Source organism: Bufo bufo, chromosome 6 (genome assembly GCF_905171765.1).
Source record: "Bufo bufo chromosome 6, aBufBuf1.1, whole genome shotgun sequence".
Classification (NCBI taxonomy): domain Eukaryota; kingdom Metazoa; phylum Chordata; class Amphibia; order Anura; family Bufonidae; genus Bufo; species Bufo bufo.
Genome location: NC_053394.1, coordinates 334,910,640 through 334,932,728, shown reverse-complemented (window position 1 = coordinate 334,932,728; position 22,089 = coordinate 334,910,640). Strand labels below are relative to the sequence as shown.

General features: G+C 45.2%; 1 protein-coding gene across 1 annotated transcript in view; it reads left to right on the top strand.

Moving 5' to 3' along the window:
- The window catches only part of EIF2S2 (eukaryotic translation initiation factor 2 subunit beta), a 47,148-nt gene that overhangs the window by 5,472 nt on the left and 19,587 nt on the right, over positions 1-22,089 (top strand). Inside the window, exons 2-5 of the mRNA XM_040437104.1 lie at positions 9,878-10,058; positions 12,695-12,795; positions 13,765-13,900; positions 14,008-14,108. Of these exons, the coding sequence (XP_040293038.1) occupies positions 9,878-10,058; positions 12,695-12,795; positions 13,765-13,900; positions 14,008-14,108 (519 nt within the window). The remainder of the gene's footprint in view (positions 1-9,877; positions 10,059-12,694; positions 12,796-13,764; positions 13,901-14,007; positions 14,109-22,089) is intronic.

Genomic DNA, 22,089 nt, shown 5'->3' with positions numbered 1-22,089 from the left:
CGGGCCCCGCCCATAGTTACGCCCATAGTATTCTATTTATGTATCGGGGCGGGGTATCGGCGGCTTAGTACCGCCGAGAAAACTCGGAATCGGTCCCGATACCGATACTAGTATCGGTATCGGGACAACCCTAATGGTGACCTGTCAGTATGACCACCACCGCGATTGCAGGTTTAGCTGAAGGAGAGGGGATGATGGGGCTAAATCTACTGACTGAGGACGGACATCATATCTGAGGTGGCCGATGATCAGCGCTCATTAGTGAGTTCCTTATGACTTGTGTGCCCTGAGTGCCCCCCTCTTATAGTTCTCACCCAGTGAGACTGATGCCCCCTTACTGTGTTGGGCAGCATGGTGTCAAGCTGAACTTCGAGGTTGTTCCACCACAAGATTCGAGACTGTCTCGACCACCAGCTGCCAGGAGACAGAGAAGTGCGCCCGCGCTCGCTGTTTCAGTAGCTCCCATGCTCCGCAATGGGTGCTTCTAGAAGAGCAAGCAGCACGCCGCTCCACTGTTTCCCAGCCAGCTGGTGGACTGTGTCTCATCTCGCGGTAAAACACCCTCTTTAACCACCTCCGGACCGCTGTACGCAGATTCGCGTTCCGGAGGTGGCAGCGCTGCGCACAGTCACGCATATACGCGTCATCTCGCGAGACGTGAGATTTCGCTCCAAGCCGGCCCGCGCATGCGCATCGCGGGCCGGCAAAAGTTAAAGAACAAGTTCGTCACCAGCCTGCCAGCAATGATCATTGGCTGGCAGGCTGGCGATTTTTAAAAAATCCAATCACAAGCCATATAACAGATCATATTAGTAAATATGATCTGTTATATGGCTTGTCTGCTCCTGTGCTGGTCCTTTTCGTCGGTTGGATCCAGCAGAGAAGCAGACATCACTGTGAGTACACCAAACACTTCACTGTAGCCCCTGATCACCCCCCTGCACCCCAATTAACCCTTTGATCGCCCCTGTCAATCACCAGTGAAAGGAAAAAAAGTGATCAGTGTAAACTGTCACTTTTTTTTTTTCACTAGTATTGGCTGTTAGGTTTTAGGGATAGTTTAGGCCCCTTGGTTAGGTAGTTAGCGTCAGTTAGCGCCCAGCCCACCGCACCGCAGTCACTTTTATTCGCTGAATAGCGTATCGCTAATCAGCATTTGTACTTTTATAGTATCTGTAAGTGATCAAAACTGATCACGGTCAGATCTATAATAGTATTAGTGTCACTTTAGTTCGCCCTCCACCCAAAACGCAGTGTTTGCCCGATCAGGCCTGATCGGTCGCCCACACGTGCGTTCACCCACGCCCGCCCCACCGCAGTGACAAAAAATATATATTTTTTGATCACTGCACATTCATTTTACACGCACTGCGGCGATAAAAAAATCAGTTTTGATATTTTTTATCAACCGCAGCGGCCTCCGGTACTTCGCTAGCCTCCCCTTTGTAAGACAGGTTTGCTTTTTTTCTTGGGTAGTCTCAGGGAATACCCCTAAATTTAGTAGTCCAAAATGTCAAACAGGGGGTATTCTTCTGAAGAGGCCTACAGGATTCTGACCCAGTCGGATGAGGAGTGGGAACCCTCATCTGACGAATCTAGCGGGTCAGAATATGAACCTGTGGAAAGCAGTGGCTCTCTGACCCAAAGTTCGGAAGAGGAGGTGGAGGTCCCTGGCAGCACCAGGCGTACCCGGCCCCGTGTCGCTAGACCACAGGTTATGCAGGATCCGTTTCAAGAGCAGCAGAGTGGGGCTGTCGCTGCCGGATCACGTGGTGAGGCATACACCAGCAGCGCAGCCCTTCCTGGACCTAGTACCAGCACTGCCGTACAACATGGTGACGTGGCGAGCACCAGAAGGGCAGTTGAAGCTGGTTCGGTGGCACGTGCAGTAGTTACCCCGTCGCAGCCACCGCACAGACAGGCCCGTAGAGCCCCTAGAATCCCTGAGGTGCTGGCAAACCCTGATTGGCAGTCACCAACTTCAGCCGCACCTGTAGTTCCCCCTTTCACTGCCCAGTCTGGAGTTCGGGTTGAGACGGCTCAAATCGGTTCGGCCCTGGGATCTTTTGAGCTGTTCTTGACTGCGGAGCTCTTGGACTTAGTCGTGGCAGAGACCAACCAGTATGCCACACAATTTATATCCGCCAACCCGGGAAGCTTTTATGCCCAGCCTTTCCGGTGGAAACCAGTCCAAGTTTCCGAAATTAAATTTTTTTTGGGCCTTCTCCTCAACATGGGCCTGACAAAAAAGCATGAATTGCGGTCATATTGGTCAACGCACCCGATTCATCACATGCCCATGTTCTCTGCTGCTATGTCCAGGGCACGATTTGAGGCCATCCTCCGTTTCCTGCATTTTAGCGACAACACCACCTCCAGTCCCAGAGGCCACCCAGCTTTTGACCGGCTCCACAAAATTCGGCCCCTCATAGACCATTTCAACCAGAAATTTGCAGATTTGTATACCCCCGAGCAAAACATCTGCGTAGACGAGTCCCTAATACATTTTACCGGGCGCCTTGGCTTCAAACAGTACATCCCAAGCAAGCGTGCCCGGTATGGGGTCAAATTGTATAAGCTCTGTGAAAGGGCCACAGGCTATACCCACAAATTTCGGATCTATGAGGGAAAAGATCAGACCCTGGAGCCGGTCGGTTGCCCTGACTACCTGGGGAGCAGTGGGAAGACAGTCTGGGACTTGGTGTCACCCTTATTCGGCAAGGGGTACCATCTTTATGTGGACAATTTTTACACAAGTGTGGCCCTCTTTAGGCATTTGTTTCTAGAACGGATTTGCGCCTGTGGCACCGCGCGAACTAGTCGCGTGGGCTTCCCCCAACGGCTTGTAACCACCCGTCTTGCAAGGGGGGAGAGGGCTGCCTTGTGTAACGAAGAACTGCTCGCGGTGAAATGGAGAGACAAGCGTGACGTTTACATGCTCTCCTCCATTCACGCAGACACGACAATCCAAATTGAGCGAGCAACCCGTGTCATTGAAAAGCCCCTCTGTGTCCACGACTATAATGCGCTCATGGGAGGGGTGGACTTCAATGACCAGATGTTGTCTCCGTATTTAGTTTCCCGCAGAACCAGACGCTGGTATAAGAAGGTGTCTGTATATTTAATTCAATTGGCGCTCTACAATAGTTTTGTTCTCTACAGTAAGGCTGGGAGAACAGGATCCTTCCTCAAATTCCAGGAAGAGATCATCGAGAACCTCCTTTACCCAGGAGGTTCCGTGGCCCCATCCCCCAGTGTAGTTAGCCGTCTACACGAGCGACATTTCCCCAGTGTCGTTCCTGGTACCTCAACCCAACCGTCACCCCGATAAAGATGTCGTGTCTGTAGCAGGAGTGGAATAAGGCGTGACACCCGCTATTTCTGTCCTGACTGTCCGGACCACCCTGCCCTATGCTATGGAGAGTGTTTCCGGAAGTACCACACACAGGTACACCTAGCATAGGGATCACATCTCACCAGGACAGGCACACAGGGCTATTAGGGCCCTTTTACTCTCAGCTGCTGCAAACCTCTCCTTTCACCTGGGATAAAGTGCATAACGTACTTCGCCACATCTTTGGGCGATTTGCGCTTTGCACATTGTCCCATGGGGAAGGAGAGGTTTGTTCTATAAAGGTAAAAAAAACTAAACAAAAAAAAAATTACCGGTAAGTAAAAAAGTTAAAGTTTAAAAAAGTTAATATGTTCTGTTCTAAAGTTAATAAAGTTATTGCTTTGCGGCCTGGTTTTTTCTTTTTTTTTTTGTTTTTTTTACCTTCCAGGTGGACCAACCGATCGACCAGCTGCAGCACTGATGTGCATTCGGACAGAAGCATTGCGCTGCTGTCAGATTACACGCAAGTCGGTGTATGCGGCGCTGCAAGACGAGATTTCTCCTCCGCAGTAAAAGATATGTTTGCCGAGGCATATGAGCTGAGGAGGTGGCGGTGTTCATATACTTTGGCAAACACTTTGTATATATAAAAAAAAAAAAAAATTCATCCACATCGATTGATGTGAATGGAGAAATCGGGTTTGCCAGGGCATACGAGCTGAAGTGGGTATGGATGTTGGGCGGAGCTCCTATGTCCTGGCAGACGCCTTTCCCCTCCTTTTTCTTTTTTTGGCAGAGATTTTTTCATCCACATTGATCGATGCGAATGAAGAAATCTGTGCCGTTCATTTTTTTCTTTCAGCCCAGAGGCTGAACGGAAAAAAAAAATCTCATTACCCGTATGCTCAATATAAGGAGAATAGCAGAAACTCCTAATGCTGGGCATACATGTAATGATTGCGGAGACCCTCAAATGCCAGGGCAGTACAAACACCCCACAAATAACACCATTTTGGAAAGAAGACACCCCAAGGTATTCGCTGAGGGGCATATTGAGTCCATGAAAGATTGAAATTTTTGTCCCAAGTTAGCGGAAAGGGAGACTTTGTGAGAACAAAATCAAAAAAATCAATTTCCGCTAACTTGTGCCAAAATTTTTTTTTTTCAATGAACTCGCCATGCCCCTCATTGAATACCTTGGGGTGTCTTCTTTCCAAAATGGGGTCACATGTGGGGTATTTATACTGCCCTGGCATTCTAGGGGCCCCAAAGCGTGAGAAGAAGTCTGGTATCCAAATGTCTAGAAATGCCCTCCTAAAAGGAATTTGGGCACCTTTGCCCACCTAGGCTGCAAAAAAGTGTCACACATGTGGTATCTCCGTATTCAGCAGAAGTTGGGGAATATGTTTTGGGGTGTCATTTTACATATACCCATGCTGGGTGAGATAAATATCTTGGTCAAATGCCAACTTTGTATAAAAAAAATGGGAAAAGTTGTCTTTTGCCAAGATATTTCTCTCACCCAGCATGGGTATATGTAAAATGACACCCCAAAACACATTCCCCACCTTCTCCTGAGTACGGAGATACCAGATGTGTGACACTTTTTTTGCAGCCTAGGTGGGCAAAGGGGCCCACATTCCAAAGAGCACCTTTCGGATTTCACAGGTCATTTACCTACTTACCACACATTAGGGCCCCTGGAAAATGCCAGGGCAGTATAACTACCCCACAAGTGACCCCATTTTGGAAAGAAGACACCCCAAGGTATTCCGTGAGGGGCATGGCAAGTTCCTAGAATTTTTTATATTTTGTCACAAGTTAGTGGAAAATTATGTTTTTTTTTTTATTTTTTATTTTCTTACAAAGTCTCATATTCCACAAACTTGTGACAAAAAATAAAAACTTCCATGAACTCACTATGCCCATCAGCGAATACCTTGGGGTCTCTTCTTTCCAAAATGGGGTCACTTGTGGGGTAGTTATACTGCCCTGGCATTCTAGGGGCCCAAATGTGTGGTAAGGAGTTTGAAATCAAATTCTGTAAAAAATGACCAGTGAAATCCGAAAGGTGCTCTTTGGAATATGGGCCCCTTTGCCCACCTAGGCTGCAAAAAAGTGTCACACATCTGGTATCTCCGTACTCAGGAGAAGGTGGGGAATGTGTTTTGGGGTGTCATTTTATATATACTCATGCTGGGTGAGATAAATATCTTGGCAAAAGACAACTTTTCCCATTTTTTTTATACAAAGTTGTCATTTGACCAAGATATTTATCTCACCCAGCATGGGTATATGTAAAAAGACACCCCAAAACACATTCCTCAACTTCTCCTGAGTACGGGGATACCAGATGTGTGACACTTTTTTGCAGCCTAGGTGGGCAAAGGGGCCCATATTCCAGAGAGCACCTTTCGGATTTCACTGGTCATTTTTTACAGAATTTGATTTCAAACTCCTTACCACACATTTGGGCCCCTAGAATGCCAGGGCAGTATAACTACCCCACAAGTGACCCCATTTTGGAAAGAAGACAACCCAAGGTATTCGCTGATGGGCATAGTGAGTTCATAGAACTTTTTATTTTTTGTCACAAGTTAGTGGAATATGAGACTTTGTAAGAAAAAAAAAAAAAATCCATTTTCCGCTAACTTGTGACAAAAAATAAAAAGTTCTATGAACTCACTATGCCCATCAGTGAATACCTTAGGGTGTCTACTTTCAGAAATGGGGTCATTTGTGGGGTGTTTGTGCTGTCTGGCCATTGTAGAACCTCAGGAAACATGACAGGTGCTCAGAAAGTCAGAGCTGCTTCAAAAAGCGGAAATTCACATTTTTGTACCATAGTTTGTAAACGCTATAACTTTTACCCAAACCATTTTTTTTTTACCCAAACATTTTTTTTTTATCAAAGACATGTAGAACTATAAATTTAGAGCAAAATTTCTATATGGATGTCGTTTTTTTTGCAAAATTTTACAACTGAAAGTGAAAAATGTCATTTTTTTGCAAAAAAAATCGTTAAATTTCGATTAATAACAAAAAAAGTAAAAATGTCAGCAGCAATGAAATACCACCAAATGAAAGCTCTATTAGTGAGAAGAAAAGGAGGTAAAATTCATTTGGGTGGTAAGTTGCATGACCGAGCAATAAACGGTGAAAGTAGTGTAGGTCAGAAGTGTAAAAAGTGGCCTGGTCTTTCAGGGTGTTTAAGCACTGGGGGCTGAGGTGGTTAATAGGCACAGTCATCATCCGCTGTCTTGTGCTCCTGTGCCATCACATTTTTGCACACAGCCTACATTTAGGTGTGCGGGGGCTCTGTAATAGTGTATTTTATAATTGTCTTGATTTCTGGATTTGAAGGTGTGTGTGTGTTTTTAAAAAAATTATATATATCGATGGCCTACTCTCAGAATAGGACATTAAAGGGGTTCTCTCATTGCGACAACTTATCCCATATCCTGTAGATAGAAGATAAGTGTCTGGTGGGGATCTGACCACTGGGGCCTCCACCGATCACAAGAACCCATGCTTCCTGGTTTGAATGGAGAGCCGGTCACACACCCACACTGGCGCTCCATTTAGCTTTATGTTGCCGCCAGAGATAGCTGAGTACAAGTGTTGAATAGAGAGCAGTGGATGCACATTTGTGTCTGCCCCCCCCATTCAAACGAGGCACACAGGCCACCATTCTTGTGATTGGTGGGGGAACAAGCAGTTGGACCCCCGCCAATCTGATGCTTATTCTCTATCCTGTGGATTAGTTGTAATTAGTGATGAGGCACTATTCGAATTTGCGGATATTTTGTAGAATATTCTTCATATATTTGCGAATTCGAGATTATATTCTTGATTGCGAAAATCGGCAATGTAGTATTCGCATAATGCGTGCAAAATACCAGCTGTTCTATTGGTTGCCAGGGATGTTGCTAAGCTGTGACAAAGCCTTCTCATTGGCCCTCATTAGATGATCACCTGATGCGTACGGTGTTAAAAAAAATAATCGAATATTCGTCATTACGAATATATAGCACTACATTCTAAATATTTGCGAATTCTCGAAGTGGCGATATTCGTGAGGAAAAATCGCTTTTTGAATATTCGCGCTCAACACTAGTTGTAATGGGGCAACTCCTTTAACATCTGATCAGTAGAGGTCCGACACCCCACCGATCAGCTGTTCTGCAGTGTTGGACTACACGGCTCTTAGCGGACGGAGCCGCGGTGCAGTCGCCAGCTCCATGCGCTTCACAGTAGATGGAGTTGTATAATTGCAGCACCAGAGCTACTGCAGAACATCTGATGTGCAGTGTATTAATGGCAAAAAAACCTTTAACTGGCCATTATTAAAGTGGGCCTGTCGCTACTCCCTGCACAGTTCAGCACAATCAGCCCTGACTGAATGTGTAGAGCAGGGATCTTCAACATCCGGCACTCCAGCTGTTCTGAAACTACAACTCCCAGAATGCTCCATTCACTTCTGTGCGAGATAGAGGAACAGTCGTGCATGTTGCATGCTGGGAGTAGTAGTTTCACAGCAGCTGATGGTTGCTGATCCCTGGTGTAGAGGGACATCCGTAACTGGTAACACCCAGTTATCAGTTTATTCATACATTTCTAGGAGGAATAACAGACCTGTGACCCCTTACAGAAATTTAAGATCTATCCAGGAGAGGTGACAGGTATGACTCAATGCAGTTTTAACATGTTCTGACATCTGGTGGCCAACTGACTACACTGCAGTCTGGTCCATAGGGCAGTGCACAGTGAGAGTGAATGTAATGATTAGAAGATGGAGGGTTAGGCGGGGCATTTCTTCACCCGCTGGATTTTTTCTTTGCACCCTTCTCCTCCTGAGTTGTGATGGTTGATGCCTTTTTACCAGCAAATTGCTGCAGCTTTCTGGCAGGTCCGCTTCACTGCCTCTGATGACATGGGGGCAGTCATCTAGGGGCTGCCAGTGATGTCCACCTCAAATTCCAGATGACATTAATTTGACAGTAAAGCTCCAGATGAGCTGAAGAAGGGGGCACAGTCCCAAAAAGGAAATAATGCTTTACCATGTATCTTTCCAGTTCTGAGAACCTCCAGACATTAAAGTGATTATAGAAGGAAATCTTCATTTGCTAATAAGCTTTCTCTTTCGGTTTGGTGACCATTTTACAATGTCACAATATTCACCTTTGGTTAAAAAAAATTATAATCTGTTTAGTCCAAAGTGCTTGCATTTCCTCCCGTCCCTCCTCCACGAATTAAGTTACCCATAAGCAAAAAATGTAAATTGAACAAGTTCATGACTGACTCGGGAAGAATCCTTCCTGCTAAACCGCTTGCCTATCCATCAGCAGCAAGAGTCTGCCAGTCCCCGCAAATATAAGGTTGTCTGAATGCCCTGTCAACCCAAATCTAATGTACAAGCATGCTACATCACGAAGAGGCGCATTCAGACCTTCTCAAAGGTATGACTTCTCCTCTGGATAGGTCATCCGCATCTAATCGGTGAGCCTCCGACACCCAGGATCCCCACTGATCAGATGCAGATAACCCTATCCAGAGGATGTCATCAGTTAGGGCTTATTCATATATTTGTCCTCATCTCTTCCACAATTTTGCGGAAAGGATGCAGACCCATTCATTTCAACGGGGGCTTAAAAGTTGTGGACAGCTTGTACTTCCATTTCACGGCCCCGCAAAAAGGGTAGAGCATGTCCTATTCTTGTCCGCAATTGCAGGCAAGAATAGGCATTTCTATCACAGGGCCGGCCGGCATCTGTGTTTTGCATATCCGCAATTTGCAGACCACAAAACGCATACAGTCGTCTGAAAGAGCCCTTACAAATAGTCGGATAACCCCTTTTAAGGTCCTTTTGGGTGAGGATCAGGGCAATTATCGGGAACAAGCTTTTGTACAGATGCTCGTTCCCAGATATTGTCCGGTGTAAAGCCAGACAAACAAACGCTTGCTCATTAGGTGAACGCATCTTTTACCTAGCCCGTAAGATCCTCTATCATCAGTAGCACATCGTCTTGTATAGACAGGGATCTGCTTCCAATAAACAATGGAACTGTATGGGGAGGAATGATCGCGATAGTGCCCACATACAGAGAAGATGATTGCTGCATGTAACTGCAGCTCTTGCTCAGATCAACAATTGGACAAGTATCGACCCGTGTCTACTGCACTAAGCTATCTCTGTTTGCTGGGGCACCACCGTGTTATTGGGTCTTGGGTGGTACACCTTTGATAGCTGACAGGCCCCTAGTTATTCCTCACAACTTCCTCCCCACCCCATGCACACTAGATGTTCGACTAGTCCCACTAAAGTCGGTGGGTTCTGTTTGACCACCTTAAGATTAGAATTCCACTTGAGGCTAGGACTGATGGATTTTGACAGGACCGCATGTTGAGTATATATTGTGTGGGTTTTTCATGCTGCCATGCAGAAATGGGTATGTTCAGTCATCTCTAGCAAAATAGATATAGTTCCTAAAGGATTTGCTTTTATGGCTAAAAATGGTAACTGGGTAAATCTTGTCGTTTAGATGATTTTCGACCCCACCATGACCAGGAAGAAAAAGAAGAAGAAGAAGCCCTTCATGTTGGACGAAGAAGGGGGTGAACAGCAGGTGGAAGAGACACAGGTCCCTGAAACTAAAGAGGTGGAACCAGAACCTGTGGAAGATAAGGAATGGGACCTGGATGAAGAGTCTTTTAAGAAAAAAGGTACTGTCAAGATATTTTATGCTGTCGCGGTCTGCCAACGGGATAGGGGAGTCCACTATTAGCATAAATGTGTTGAATGGACGTCTGGTGCAGTGGCATATATGTATCTGCACATGCTCTTATGTGCACATACCCATATATGCCAAATACAAGCTATTTCCTCAGATATATATTATATATTTTTTTCTATTAATTTGGTATTTCCAGATCACCCAGAATAAATGTAACAAAGAAACACATCTTTTAAAGGGGTTGTCCCACGAGAAATATTCAGCATTTTTTTCAAACCAGCACCTGGACCTGAATACTTTTGCATGTAATTAAAAATTTAGTGTAGCCACTAAGTAATTCACAGAACCCCATCTCTATAGCGCCTTCTGCTGTTTGCTCTTTTTCTAATTTGCTTGTCCTGTTTACTGAGATGGACGCATATGCTCAGTTCTATCCGTCACCTTCCACCAGCTGCAGTCGAAAGGGCATGCCCCTTAAAGGGGTTCGCAGTTTGTTTAAACTGATGATCTATCCTCTGGATAGATCATCAGCATCTGATCGGCGGGGGTCTGACACCTGGGACCCCCGCCGATCAGCTGTTTGAGAAGGCAGCGGCGCTGGCAGGAGCGCCGCGGCCTTCTCGCGCTTTACCGCAGGCCCAGTGACGTCACGACTAGTATTACTGGCCTGGGCGTGTTTAAGCTCCATTCAAGTGAAGAGAGCTTAGCCCCGACCAGGCCAGTTGATACAAGTCGTGGCGTCACTGGGCCTGCGGTAAACAGTGAGAAGGCAGCGACGCTACTGCCATCGCCGCTGCCTTCTCAAACAGCTGATTGGCAGGGGTCCCTGGTGTCGGACCCCCGCCGATCAGATGCTGATGATCTATCCAGAGGATAGATCATCAGTTTAAACAAACTGCAGAACCCCTTTAAGCAGGCAGCTTGAAATAAGTCTAGGAGAGCAATTGCAGCAATGATTGAGAAGATCGCTGGTTCTAGGTTTGTTAGAAAGAGACTAGCATATATTATGATGTCTGATTTTCATTTTTCACATTACTCATGGGATAACCAATTTAACGCTGGTCCTTTTCTGTGTTTCCTGATCAAAATAAGTATTCATTAGAGGACCCGACCTACGTGACCACTTATAAGGGGGTTGTGTGACTCCCAGGCTGTCTTCACTGTGCTCCCAGTCTGTTAACTTTTTCATGGAGTGGGTCACATGCGGAGCTGCATCCAGTGACCGGCTTCAGCATGTCACCAAACTGCATATTACTGGTGGTCACATGCTGACAGACCAGGAGTCAGGACTGACTGGCGGTGAGCAGTAGGGATCGACCGATTATCGGTTTTACCGATATTATCGGCCGATATTCAGGATTTTGTCAGTTATCGGTATCGGCATCTATTTTGCTGATATTCCGATAACATATGGGGAACACATATCGGGCTGCTCTCAGCGCTCTGTGTTCCCTCAGCAGCACAGGGGAGAAGGAAGCAGTGTCTCCCTCCCCCCTGTGATGCTGCTGCCTCCAATGAGAGGAGAGAAGACAAGAGGAGGGGAGGGGCTGTGGCCACTGTGCCGCCAATGATATTAACTTATTCATTCAAATTAAACAGGAGGTGGGAGCTGGCTGCAGAATCACATAGCTGGCTCCCGACCTCTGAGCGGTAGCTGCGATCTGCGGCACCGCTCATAGAGGTCGGGAGCCGGCTATGTGATTCTGCAGCCAGCTCCCACCTCCTGTATATGAATAAATGAGAGATTTATGTTCATTGGTGGCGCAGTGCGCCGCGCCCCCCCCCCCCTTCCCAAGCCCCCCAGTATTTATCATTGGTGGCGCAGTGCACCCCCACCCCCGTATTAAAAACATTGGTGGCGCAGTGCGCCCCCCCCCCCACTTTTAGTCATTGGTGACAGTGGCCACAGGGTCCCCTCCTCAGCAGTGTAAGCCTGGGGCTCCGATCAGTTACCATGGCAGCCAGGACGCTACTGAAGCCCTGGCTGCCATGGTAAGCTCCATGCTCCTGTGTGCACCAAGCACAGGGCAGCATGGACAGTGTGAGGTCCTATTCACCCTGATAGAGATCTATCAGGGTGAATAGGACAAGGGTTCTAGTCCCTAAGGGGGCTAAAAGTTAGTAAAAAAAACAAAAAAAAAACCCACCAAAATATTAAGTATAAATAAAAAAGAAAGATTTACAAAAAAAAAAACTACACATTAACAATAAAAATATTCATTTTCAACAGATTTGTGTAGGAATTTTTATTTTTCAAAAATGAAATTTATACCGATATTCTGTGAAATTATCGGCCTGAAAGTTCACAAATTATCGGTATCGGCCCTAAAAAAATCAATATCGGTCGATCCCTAGTGAGCAGGTCATTATATTTCTCTTCACAGGTCCTTCTGGGTAAGGGGGAGTGGGATTTAAATAAATAAAATAAAAATAAAAATCCAACACCATTAAGCTGACTAGACCCGTGTAGGCGGTGAGCGTTTCACTGACATCTCTTCCACATTCCTCCTGTGAGATTTCAACATGCCTGTAGCCCGACATCTGCCATCGAGAGAGTCAGGACACCCTCATACACATTAGATAATCATCTGGCAAATTAACTTGAGTGTAACTTTCTTGTCTTAGATGCACCCGATGATCTGGATGACTTAAATTTCTTTAATCAGAAGAAGAAGAAAAAGAAAACTAAAAAGTTTGACCTGGATGAAGCAGAGGAAGGTGTTAAGGTACATAGAAGTATAAATTGTGTCTGTGTTATATAGAGTGGGGGGCAGAGAGTGATATTTTAGCCAGCCAAGTCATGTCAGTGTAACTATACTATAGCAGCAAAAGAACACTAGGAGAGTATCTGCCAATAGTAGGCAACGCACTGTGCAATAAACAGTGTATGAAGCCAGCACGGCAGGAGCCGTGTGGAGAGCGAGCAGATAGTCAGGCAGCCATAAGTGAAGGTTGCCACCTAGTGGCTCAACACCAATACTTAGATCACTATGATTAATAAGACATAGATGGCTGATAATTTTAAATCACGTTCGTTCTAAGTTAGCAATTTTAAGGACAAGCATTAAACGTAAAATTTTTGTACTAAACAACACGTGTCAACCTAGAGACAATTACTGGTCTCACTGACCAACTGTAAATATATTAATATGTCTCAACACGTGCTAGTGCAGGCATGCTCAACCTGCGGCCCTCCAGCTGTTGCAAAACTACGACTCCCATCATGCCCTGCTGTAGACTGATAGCTGTAGGCTGTCTGGGCATGCTGGGAGTTGTAGTTTTGCAACAGCTGGAGGGCCACAGGTTGGGCATCCCTGTGCTAGTGGGTCAAATGTAAATAGAGTATGTGCTATATAGAGAGCATTTGGGAAAGCGACAGTTTAGTAATTGCTGAAGTGTGAAAAACAGAAACGGCAGCTAGAACTGATGCCCGTGTTCAATTTTAAAGGCAATGTGTTGCCATGATCATTGTGTTAACCTTTTAAAGCGTCTCTGTCACCAAGATCAACCCTGATAAACCACACATACTGCCTGGTAGGGCTCATCATACCTTCTTATGTCTGTACAATAAATAGCTGCAGAGATATCTGCGTTTTTATTCATGTGCAGGTGGTAGGTCAGAAACCCTTGGTTCTGTTTACATGAGTTGTATAAAAAGTGTTTAGAATTAAACCTGCCCAATTTTTACATGGTAGAATCTGAAGATAGAGGCCGACGTTCAGGATGCCTCTGAGTCCCAAGAAGATGACTTGGAATTCATGTTGACCAAGAAGAAGAAAAAGAAAAATGTTAAGTTCCCGGAGGATGATGACACCATTGATAAAGACGAAGGTACTTGTGGAGGCCTTAGTTTAAAGAGTTTATAAGTATGAAATGATTGTAGGGGCGCACAGCCCATGCCTGTAATATGTTGTGTGACACTGTGCCCCACTTTACAGCATTTGAAGAGGAAGACAACAAAAAAGATGATGGAATTTCCTTTAGTTCACAACATGGACCTGCATGGGCTGGCACTGAAAGGGACTACACATATGATGAGGTGAGTGCCGGATCACTGTAGTGCTAATTGGGTGATGCTGCTTTCGTTGGGCACTAAGTATTCTACAAGGTGTGTAGAATCTAGGCTTGTATTAAAAGCTGCTAATATTTTTAAAGGGTTTTTCCAGGAGTTTTATACTGAAGACCTATCCTCTGGATATCTGACCGGTGGGGGTCTGACACCGGGGACCCCCATTGGTCAGTTGTTTGAGAAGGCATCAGTGCGCACATTAGCACCACGGCCTTCTCTCAGCCACTCAAGCACAGCCCTGTACATTGTATAGCGGTTATGCTTGGTATCACAACTCAGCCCCATTCACTTCAATGGGGCTGAGCTGCACCTAGGCCATGTGACCGATGAACGTGATGTCACCTGGCCTAGAGAAAGCTGGAGAAGGTCGTGGCTCTACTGTGAGCACTGCTGCCTTCTCAAACAGCTGATTGGTAGGGTTCCCGTGTGTTGGACCCCCCACAGATCAGATACTGGAGACCTATCCATAGGATAGGTCGTCGGTATAAAACTATGTAAGATGTATCTAAATATTTCTGCATATTCGAGGGAACTTAACCCGTAGAGGACCCGTGCCGTACAGGTACGGTGCTGGTGGATATGACTTAAAGGAGTTGTCACTTCAGTAAGTTGCTTTTATCATGTAGAGAAAGTTAATAAAAGCCACTTACTAATGTATTGTTATCCATAACGCTTCCTTTGCTGGCTAGATTCATTTTTCCCCTCACAAGGACGGCACCCATGTGACTAGGACCTCCCATCCAGGACAGGAAACCTGAAGAGATAAAATGGTTCTCGCCCCCACCACACCTCAGTTCAGGTTTCCTGTCCTCTGGATAGGAGGTACCTGAGGAGTTCCCTCTTCTTTTAGGTTCTCACCTCGGGGGGCTGGGGAAGGTCCGGGTCTACGACACCGTAACGGGACCTATCCCTGGCGGCGGAAGTCTCGTGGGTGAGCCGTCGCCTAAGTCTGTCCTGCTTCCTCCTAAGCCTCATTGGGGAGCTGCTGTGGCCGTGTTCAGGCGGCTCCCGGTCCAGGCGTCCCACTTGCAAAATGGCAGAGCGTGCTCCCGATGGGCTGCGCGCCGGGGCGACTGCTTCTGGCGCATTGAAGCTGTTTTCGGCAGCGCCGACCGGAAGGGGGAGGGCTCACCTGCCTCATGGATTAGGCGTTTTTTGGGCCTGGTGTTGAGCTGAGGCACTTAAGTCGGCAGCAGGAGGGGACAACCAGCCTTGGTGCGCACAGTGCTGTGCAGGATCAGGAGCCTCCATGAAACATATCGGAGCCAGGTGACTCCAGACGCGCCGAACCCTCGATGCCCACAAGCCCGGTATTGGTCCTGAGGAGTGGGTAGCTTGACTTGAATTGGTGAGATTGATCCTCTACTAATAAATTTGGGTGTTTGCTTTTTTTGTAGGTAGCAAAAACACAAAAATCTTCTGGCAAAACGAAACATAAAGAATGTGGAGGATGTGGAGTAGTGTTGTCAGCTTCCTATGCTAAACCACTATGTCAAGCTTGTATAGATAAGTTAGTCATGGAAGAATCCCATAGCTTATCTAAAACCATTAAGGCCTTGGAACGATCTGAAGTTAAGTCTTCCTTTAAATCCTTCAGTCGGGGCTGTCCGAAATCGCCAGAAAGGCGTACCTATAACATAGACTCTGATTCTGATCTTTTTGGGGAAGACGAAAACATAGAATCAGGTCTGGATTTATCTTCTGGTTTTATGTCTTCAGATGAGGATTCAGCAGGGAAAGCGCTATTTCCACCTGAAGATACTGAGCCTTTGTTAAAAGCCGTAAAAACCACAATGCAATTGGAGGAAGTAAAACAGCCTAAGACTATCACTGACGCTTTCCAGGTTTTTGAGAGCCTTGGCTCTAAACGCCATAGAGTTTTCTCCGTTCATAAGAACATGGAAGCACTGATTTAGAAAGAATTGAAAAACCCTGACAAAATTTTTTTTATACCGAATTCTGTTAAGAGAAAATATTCATTTGAAGCGTCAGCGGCTGGCGTATGGGACAGAACTCCTTCTGTAGATGCCCCTGTAGCTAAAATAGCCAAAAAAATCGTCTCTTCCGTTTGAGGATTTAGGCTGTTTAGGAGATCCTTTAGATAAAAGAGCAGATGTTTATCTTAAACGTACTTGGGATCGTGCCGCTACAAGTCTCAGGCCGGCCATTGCCGCCTCTTGGATCTCCAGGTCATTAACGCTATGGTTAGGACAACTAGAATCTCATATTAGAAGACTTACTATCCTCCCTCCCAACCTTCCTTAAGGCAGCAAATCTCCTTGCAGACGCTTCTACTGATGTGGTCTGTTTTTTGCCAGAGCAGCTGCCATGTCAAGTGCAGCAAGCCGTGCTAGTTGGCTTAAATCATGGAAAAGGGATCAAGGGTCCAAGTCTAGACTTTGCCGGTTCTAGATTGTTTGGTTCCTCTCTTAATGACATTTTAGAGGGAGCCTCTGACAAAAAGGGGTTTACGGTTCCCCTTTTTTTTTTTTTTTCGTAAACCCCAGGCCAGTTTTAAAAGACAAAGGGGTAGGCAAAGTAATAAAAGTGAAAGAGAAAAATTTCCTAAAAGATCTTCCTTTTTTTTTTTTGGTTTAAAACCCAGGAAAACAGATCAAAAGACAAACCGCAATGACGCCAGAAGTCAGGTGGTAGGAAGACTATCTCAGTTCTTCCCAGCCTGGAGGTCCATATCAAGTGGATCCTAAGTGTAATAGAAAACTGATTCCGGCTAGAGTTCATTTCTCGTCCCAAAAATGTTTTCACTCAGACAGTTTGTTTCAAAAATCCAGAAAAAAGGAAAGCTTTAGAATTGGAGATTTTTTTTAATTTTTTTTCTTCTCTTAGACAAGGGAGTAGTCTGTCCAGTCCCCAAGACAGAGAGGGGCAAAATGTTCTATTCCCCTTTATTTTTGGTGAAGAAACCAAATGGAACATTCAGGGTTATTTTAAACGTGAAGATTCCTATCTAGCTCTGAACAAATCCCTGGTCTACAAGAAATTTCAAATGGAGACGATAAAAAGCACTCTGTGAACCTCCTCTTCCAGGATTTCTGGATGGCAAGCCTGAATCTGGAGGATGCGTGTTACCATGTTTCAATCCATTCCTCCTCCCAAGAACAGCAGTCTGGGTTCATGGGAAGTTGCTGCATCTCCAATACAGAGCGCTTTCCTTCGGTGTAGCGCAAGCTCCAAGAGTCTCGTCAGCAGCCTCCAGGTTACTTCCTTCCTTAAGACCATTGTCTCCTCCCTGGGATTTGAATATTGTTCTTTCGTCCCTATCTCAGAACCATCAAGCGAAATCTCTATCAATATGCTTTCTTTTAAAATGGCCTTCCTTCTAGCAATAACCTCGGCTAGACAGGTATCTGAGATTCAAGCTTTTTCTGCCTTCCCTCCCTATACCACGATTTTGGAGGATAAAGTGATCATTAAACCAATTCCATGTTTCCAGCCCAAGGTGGTCTCAGATTTTCACAGTTGGGATGTGATACTACCCTCTTTTTGCTCTGATCAGTCAATATGTTAGAAGAAAAATTTCATTGCCTAGATGTCAGGAGGTGTCCAGTGTTTTACCTTGATTCCACGTCACCTTGGAGGATAGATGAAAATCTCCTAATCCAGTTTCAGGGAAAGTGTAAGGGCCGCAAAGTTTCCACTAGTGTTATTGCTAGATGGGTAAAGAATGCTATTTCTCTTGCATATTCTTCTCCTAGCCTGCCTCCTTCGATTGGGTTTGGGGCTCCTTCTTCCAGGGCCATTGCGACCTCTTTGATAGAGAGGGCAGATTTCTTTGGCCCAGATTTGTAGAGCCGCTACTTGGAACTTTCTCCATACTTTTTTCTTTTTTTGATTTTGTTTTTTAGACATTATGACCTTCTTGATTCAGATGCAGCCTTTGGGAGGAAAGTGCTACAAGTACAAGCTGTAGTGTGTGTGTGTGTAAAATTTTTGTCTTATAGTTTAGTCTCGCATGTCACGGATGAGGGGAAAACAATAATTGCTCTTATTGGTAATTGTTTTTCTTGAAACCCATGACGGCACCCCAAAAATTGCCTCCATAATATATTTAAAAAAATAATAAAATATATATATACACAGTTGCAAGAAAAAGTATGTGAACCCTTGGAATGATATTGATTTCTCCACAAATTGGTCATAAAATGTGATCTGATCTTCATCTAAGTCACAACAATAGACAATCACAGTCTGCTTTAACTAATAAAACACAGAATTAATTGTTACCTTGTTTTTATTGAACACACCATGTAAACATTCACAGTGCAGGTGGAAAAGTATGTGAACCCCTAGACTAATGACATCTCGAAGAGCTAATTGGAGTGAGGTGTCAGCCAACTGGAGTCCAATAAGTGAGATGAGATTGGAGATGTTGGTTACAGCTGCCCTGCCCTATAAAAAACACACACCAGTTCTGGGTTTGCTTTTCACAAGAATCATTGCCGGATATGAATGATGCCTTGCACAAAAGAGCTCTCAGAAGACCTACGATTTAAGAATTGTTGACTTGCATAAAGCTGAAAAGGGTTATAAAAGTATCTCCAAAAGCCTTGCTGTTCATCAGTCCACGGTAAGACAAATTGTCTATAAATGGAGAAAGTTCAGCACTGCTGCTACTCTCCCTAGGAGTGGCCGTCCTGTAAAGATGACTGCAAGAGCACAGTGCAGACTGCTCAATGAGGTGAAGAAGAATCCTAGCGTGTCATCTAAAGACTTACAAAAGTCTCTGGCATATGCTAACATCCCTGTTATCGAATCTACGATACGTAAAACGCTAAACAAGAATGGATTTAATGGGAGGATACCACAGAGGAAGCCACTGCTGTCCAAAAAAAACATTGCTGCGTGTTTACAGTTTGCACAAGAGCACCTGGATGTTCCACAGCAGTACTGGCAAAATATTCTGTGGACAGATGAAACCAAAGTTGAGTTGTTTGGAAGAAACACAACACAATGTGTGGAGAAAGAGGCGCAGCGCACCAACATCAAAACCTCATCCCAACTGTGAAGTATGGTGGTGGGGGCATCATGGTTTGTGGCTGCTTTGCTGCGTCAGGGCCTGGACGGATTGCTATCATCGAAGGAAAAATGAATTCCCAAGTTTATCAAGACATTTTGCAGGAGAACTTAAAGGGAACCTGTCATGTGGATATTTGATTATAATCGAACTAATTATATACAATCATTAACTACTAAAAAGTACCTTAGATGTATTCACTTACTAGTGTGACAGATGGTTACCTCATAATATACACACAAAGATGCCGCATGCTAATGAGCTGATTTGATTCCAGCGTGATGTCATTGAGTCCAGCGTATATTTAATTCAGAGCTATAGCCACTCCCCTGCCCACCTGCTGATTCATATGGAAAATAACTGTCAATCAGCAGCAGGTAGGCGGGGAGAGTCAGGAGCTCATGAATATTCAGGACTCATCATTATCAGCTGGAGCTTTTCAATACAAGATGTTGGCGGATTGACTGGGTCAATTAAAGAAAGTGACCCAGCATTTTGCTAAGATAATCAGTCACTTATTTATGTTGCCCTTAGTTAGGATACCATAAAACTGGAGACAGGTTCCCTTTAAGGCCATCTGTCCACCAGCTGAAGCTCAACAGAAGATGGGTGTTGCAACAGGACAACGACCCAAAGCATAGAAGTAAATCAACAACAGAATGGCTTAAACAGAAGAAAATACGCTTTCTGGAGTGGCCAAGTCAGAGTCCTGACCTCAACCCGATTGAGATGCTGTGGCATGACCTCAAGAAAGCGATTCACACCAGACATCCCAAGAATATTGCTGAACTGAAACAGTTCTGTAAAGAGGAATGGTCAAGAATTACTCCTGACCGTTGTGCACGTCTGATCTGCAACTACAGGAAACTTTTGGTTGAGGTTATTGCTGCCAAAGGAGGTTCAACCAGTTATTAAATCTAAGGGTTCACATACTTTTCCACCTGCACTGTGAATGTTTACATGGTGTGTTCAATAAAAACATGGTAACATTTAATTTATTTGTGTTATTAGTTTAAGCAGACTGTGATTGTCTATTGTTGTGACTTAGATGAAGATCAGATCACATTTTATGACCAATTTGTGCAGAAATCCATATCATTCCAAAGGGTTCACATACTTTTTCTTTCAACTGTATATTCTTTCCCATGGGAAATTAGAAGAGTTACCGGATGGGTTCTCTTCTTTACCATTTATATGTGTGGTTTTTTTTTTCAACTCTTCTTTCTTGGTGGTTGGCACGCCTCCGGAGGTCGGTGAGGTGTGGTGGGGGTGTGGACCATTTTCTCTCTTCAGGTTTCCTGTCCTGGATGGGAGGTCCTAGTCGCATGGGTGCCATCATAGGTTTCAAGAAAGACAATTACCGGTAAGAGCAATTATTGTTTTCCATCACATTATACACTGCTCGTTTCCATGGTTACAGACCACCCTGCAATCCATCAGTGGTGGTCGTGCTTGCACACTATAGGAAAAAGCGTCAGCCTCTCTGGTGGCTGGGACCATGGGAGCGCACATAGGCTCGTGCTTTTTCCTATATTGTGCAAGCACAACCAACACTGATGGATTGCAAGGTGGTCTGTAACCATGGAAATGAGCAGTGTATAATTTGATGGAAAACGTAATCCAGCCAGCAACGTAGGCAATATGGATAATAACAATACATTTGTAAGTGGCTTGTATTCACTTTCTCTACATAATAAATGCTACTTACTAAAGTGAGACAATCCCTTTAAGGACCAGCGCCTTACATGCCGTAGATCAGCAGCACAGACCCAGCAGCCAATGACAGTTGGGTCCCTGCTGTATACGCCAGCATCGGTGAAAACACAGATGACGGCGTATTAACCCCTTGTATACCGCGTTTAAAGGGCTTCTGTCACCCCCAAAACCCTTTTTTTTTTTTTTTTTTTTTCTTCTTCTTTTTTTGGGCTTGTTAAAATCCTTATTTAACTACTATTCCCTATATAGGGATCTTACCTTTTTGTTTGTGGCTTCTTTTCCTTAAAAAACGATCTTTTAAAATATGCTAATCACTTCACTACCAGCAAGTACAGCGTCTACTTGCTGGTAGCCGCCGCAAAAAACCGCCCCCTCCTCCTGTTGATTTGACAGGGCCAGCGAGCGCTCTCCTCCTCCGGCTGGCCCTGTCATAATTTCAAATCCCGCGCCTGTCTTCATTCGGCGCAGGCGCTCTGAGAGGAGGATGCTCGCCTCCTCAGCACTCCCTCAGTGCGCCGATGACGTCTTCTCTTTCGGTGACTTAATCGGCGCAGGCGCACTGAGGGAGTGCTGAGGAGGCGAGCATCCTTCTCTCAGAGCGCCTGCGCCGAATGAAGACAGGCGCGGGATTTGAAATGATGACGGGGCCAGCCGGAGGAGGAGAGCGCTCGCTGGCCCTGTCAAATCAACAGGAGGAGGGGGCGGTTTTTTGCGGCGGCTACCAGCAAGTAGACGCTGTACTTGCTGGTAGTGAAGCGATTTGCATATTTTAAAAAAACGTTTTTTAAGGAAAAGAAGCCACAAACAAAGGTAAGATCCCTATATAGGGAATAGTAGTTAAATAAGGATTTTAACAAGCCCAAAAATAAAAGGGGTTTTGGGTGTGACAGAAGCCCTTTAAAGCTGCCTGCAGCATGCAGAGAGTATGGATGCCTGTGCTGCAGTGATGGGGACCCGATGGCAGCCCGATGCCTTCCATAGGCATCGGGGCTTGCCTTCTACGGAAGCCTATGAGATCCAGCCCTTTAGGCTGGGTCTCACAGGCAGGTTGTCAGCATAAAAGTGTATTGTAATGCATTGTAGAGGGGAGGAGACCCCAGAAGTTGAAGTCCCAGAGTGGGACAGAAAAAAAAAAAAAGTAAAAAATAAAAAAAGCTTTTTAAAAATATCACATGATCCACCCCCTCACCTGAACGCCGT